Here is a 3326-nt window from a genome sequence, read left to right as displayed (position 1 = left end):
TATTATGGTGCTTTAAAAAAGTTTCCATGCAGCATGCGGGCATTTCATTTTTGTGATTATCTTTTAATTACAGCTTAACTAGCTTTTCATTTTTGTGAAGTTCCCCATTCTGAAGTTAAATGCTACTTTGATGGGCTTCTTAATAATATTATGGTCGCTATTACCAAGCTCTTAGCCCAGATCCTGTGCTCTGCTTACGACTAAATCAAGAAGCACCTCTCCTCATCTGGGTTCCAGGACTAGTTGCTCCAAGAAGCAGTCATTTATGGTGTCAAGAAACTTTACCTCTGCAACAAGGAGTCTGGTACAATACTTGCTATCACACAGCGAAAATAAAGAAACTTCCTTTTCTGCATTTATTTACAGAGACCATCAAGGGTTAGGTTACTCAGCATCATTTACCCCTCCAATTGGACTTCTACTTATACCACAGAAAGAAAGAACTGGGACTTGAATTCATGCTTCCTACATAATCCTACAGAACAAGACCAAGAATCAAACCCAGGCCTCAGGAACTGTGAATAGAAACCAGGACACCTGCAAAGTAAGTCTGGTAACTGAACCCATTGCTCTCACGTGAAGCAAGTATTTAAGTTTGAGGCTCTGATTCCTTCCTTCAGTGGAATCTCTGTGTCCCAATGTATAGATTCCCCATTCACCCTCTACGATCAAAGAGGGAAGAGAATGCTGCACTACACTGCAGTCCCCTCTGGGACCTGGGTTGCTCTGGTCTTTAATGTGTCTTCACGGTAGCCTTTCAGAAGCTGATTGAGTAAGGTCTTTTCATTGTCCCTGTGTAGAACTATGAGAGGTGGGAAAGGATTCCCCTTGTATTCAATCACAGCCATCTTGGCCCGATCCAGGTTCTCTCGATTGGGGATCTGAAGCAGTCGTGTATAGTTCCCAGAATGAGACTGGAAACGTGGAGCCAACAGTTTAAACAGCTTATGGATGAGATCTTTCTCCTAGAAAAGGGCAGAATACAGAGAGAACGAGCCCACGTTAGAGCCTCAGCATATGATGCAGTAGCCAACCCCCGTGGGAGACCATGCATGTTTTATCATGAGCCATTCCCAGTCTCATCTCAGCACTTCCTCTCTTCCAGCTCCAAGAACTGGGTCTCAACTGGCACCTTCACAACTGCCAGGCCTGCTGCCCCCCTGTTCTCTACCCTTCCCTAGGCACCTAGACTGCTGAGGGCAGGCACCCAATCAGCTGCTCTCCGTCCCCCCTGGCTCCCCCAAGAACAGCCTTACCCCCAGGGCACAGCCTGCAGCCCGCGCTCCCTCGGGGTCCGCGCCGTCTCCCGCTCAGGCTGAGCTGCTCGGCGGCGCCGCGCTACTCACCGTCAGCCAGAAGTCAGCCATGCGCATGGCCTTCTCGTCCGCGTCTCCCCGCTTGGCGTAGTCGATCAGCTGGGGAGAAACAGGGATCGTCAGCCTGGGACTAGGCCGCCCGGCCCCGAGGGCTCCTGAGGCGCACGGCAGAGCCTCGGCCCCAGGCAGATCCGCCGGCCTAGTGCCGCCCTCGGCCCGCGCGCCTCCTTACCCGCTCCGCGTAGAACCGCATCTCGTCCGCGCGCGCCCAGTGCGTCTCGATGCGCTCGTGCCGCACCAGCGCCGTCACCAGGTTCCGCAGCATGTCGAGGCGCGAGCGCGGCCCGAGCCCGAGCCGCCGGTGCACGCGGCCATGGGATATCGCGGCAGCCACCGACAGTCGCATCACGACCCCGACCCCGACCGGAAGCGACGGCTGAGGAACCGGAAGGAAAGAAGCCGCTGGAGAGGCGGGGTTGGGGCGTCGCTAAGGCCAGGGGCGGGGCTGGAGGGCGGGATTAGGACTGGCTCCGCGCTCCGTAGCGAAGGCGGGCGGCGGCCCTGGTCCCTGCGGCAGAGTCCGGCTCCTCCCGCGGTGCTGTTGGGACTAGGCAGACCTGGGTCGGCTGGGATCTGGGCAGGGCTGCGGGCGGGAGACGCCCCGAGTCTCTGGGCAGGAGCGGGAACGAGGCGTTGCCGCTTCGACCTTCCCGCAGCCCCAAGAAACGGCGGCGCCCAGGAGCGAGTCTGAAAGCTGCACCCCGGGCACAGTGTCACCCTGTGGGGAGCCTGGCTATGCACAGGGTGAGGCGAGAGCCAGACGTGGCTGAGGGAGACGTTCTGGAGAACGCGCACAGTGACTACAACGAAGCGCCCGTTATCAGCAGCTGGAAGAATTAGTGGCAATCTGAATGAATCCCGGTTTTGATGTGGGTAGTCTCACCACGTGGGAACCCGAAGGTGGGAGTGTTTGTCTTTAGTTGTTTTCTGGTTTTTGTGTGTGGCTCTCCGGTTGGCCCACCCTCCCAGGATTCAAATAGGATGATGAAGTTGGCACAAATACAGTTACCTGTTCCAATGAGTTTCCAGTCTTGATAGAAAAGGTGGGAAGACAATCATTTTGTGCAATTGATTCCAGACCAAATCTCCAGTTTGTTAAGGTTGTTTTTAATACTAATCCTCTCCTCCAAAGTATTTGCAACCCTCCCGGCTTGGTGTCATCTACAAATTTTATAAGCATAGTCTCCATTTCATAATCCAAGTCATTAATGACAAATATTGCATACCACTGGACCTATGACTGGCCCCTACAGGACCCCACTAGATATGCCTGTCCAGTTTGACAGCAAACCATTGATAGCTACTCATTGAGTATAGTCCTTTAGCCAGTAGCACACCCACATTATAGTAATTTAATCTAGGACACATTTTCCTAGTTTGCTTATGAAAAAGTAATGTGGAACTGTGTCAAAAGCCTTATTAAAATCAAGATATGTTACTTGTATAGCTAGGGTGACCAGATCACAGAGGTGAAATATTGGGACACGGCGGAGCCAAAAAAAAAAAAAAAAGTACAAACAAGCAGGAAGCGCCTAGGCTGGCGCCGGCCACACGCAGATGTAAACGGCGGCCCCAGGACTCAACAACTCCCGCCCAGAGTCTGAGAACTGACACCCTGATGCCACAGAGATGGGCACAGACAGGGGGAGTGCCCCCGCCAGGTCCCTGCACGGAGACGGGCCTGGGCTGGCCGTGGGCGCACCAGCGTGGGGCAGCCCCTTCCCTGGCGGGCTCCAGCTCCCCATGGGCCCAGGAGTGCGGAGCCATAGTGACCTTCACACCACTGGGCTACACCCCTCTGGAGAAAGCGGGACGGGATCTCCTCACCTAGGGTCGCACACCCAGCCAGGCACTCACTGTTTCCCGCACCCTGCCCCCTGGAGGCAGACTGACTCACAGATACTAATTATCCCCAGCACCGCGGTGGAGCCGCTGCTGGACTGGCCCTTC

At 54.6% G+C, this 3326-nt stretch overlaps 1 protein-coding gene across 1 annotated transcript; it reads right to left on the bottom strand.

The window, feature by feature from the left end:
* Positions 1 to 342: 342 nt before the first annotated feature.
* Positions 343 to 1769, bottom strand: MRPL17 (mitochondrial ribosomal protein L17). The gene is made up of 3 exons (XM_045021448.1): positions 1549 to 1769; positions 1347 to 1415; positions 343 to 965 (listed from the first exon to the last, which is right to left on the bottom strand). Exons 1-3 carry the CDS (start codon positions 1720 to 1722, stop codon positions 693 to 695), a joined length of 516 nt encoding a protein of 171 aa, XP_044877383.1. The 5' UTR covers positions 1723 to 1769; the 3' UTR covers positions 343 to 692.
* Positions 1770 to 3326: the final 1557 nt, after the last annotated feature.

This window comes from Mauremys mutica, chromosome 6 (assembly GCF_020497125.1).
Source record: "Mauremys mutica isolate MM-2020 ecotype Southern chromosome 6, ASM2049712v1, whole genome shotgun sequence".
Classification (NCBI taxonomy): Eukaryota; Metazoa; Chordata; order Testudines; family Geoemydidae; genus Mauremys; species Mauremys mutica.
This window is presented reverse-complemented; position numbering and strand designations above follow the sequence as displayed.

Coding starts and splice junctions, on each gene's coding strand:
- MRPL17 (XM_045021448.1), bottom strand. CDS start 1,722: ATGCGACTGTCGGTGGCTGCCGCGATATCCCATGGCCGCGTGCACCGG. Junction 1,416..1,548: donor TGCGGTTCTACGCGGAGCGG/GTAAGGAGGCGC, acceptor GTTTCTCCCCAG/CTGATCGACTACGCCAAGCG. Junction 966..1,346: donor TGGCTGACTTCTGGCTGACG/GTGAGTAGCGCG, acceptor GCCCTTTTCTAG/GAGAAAGATCTCATCCATAA.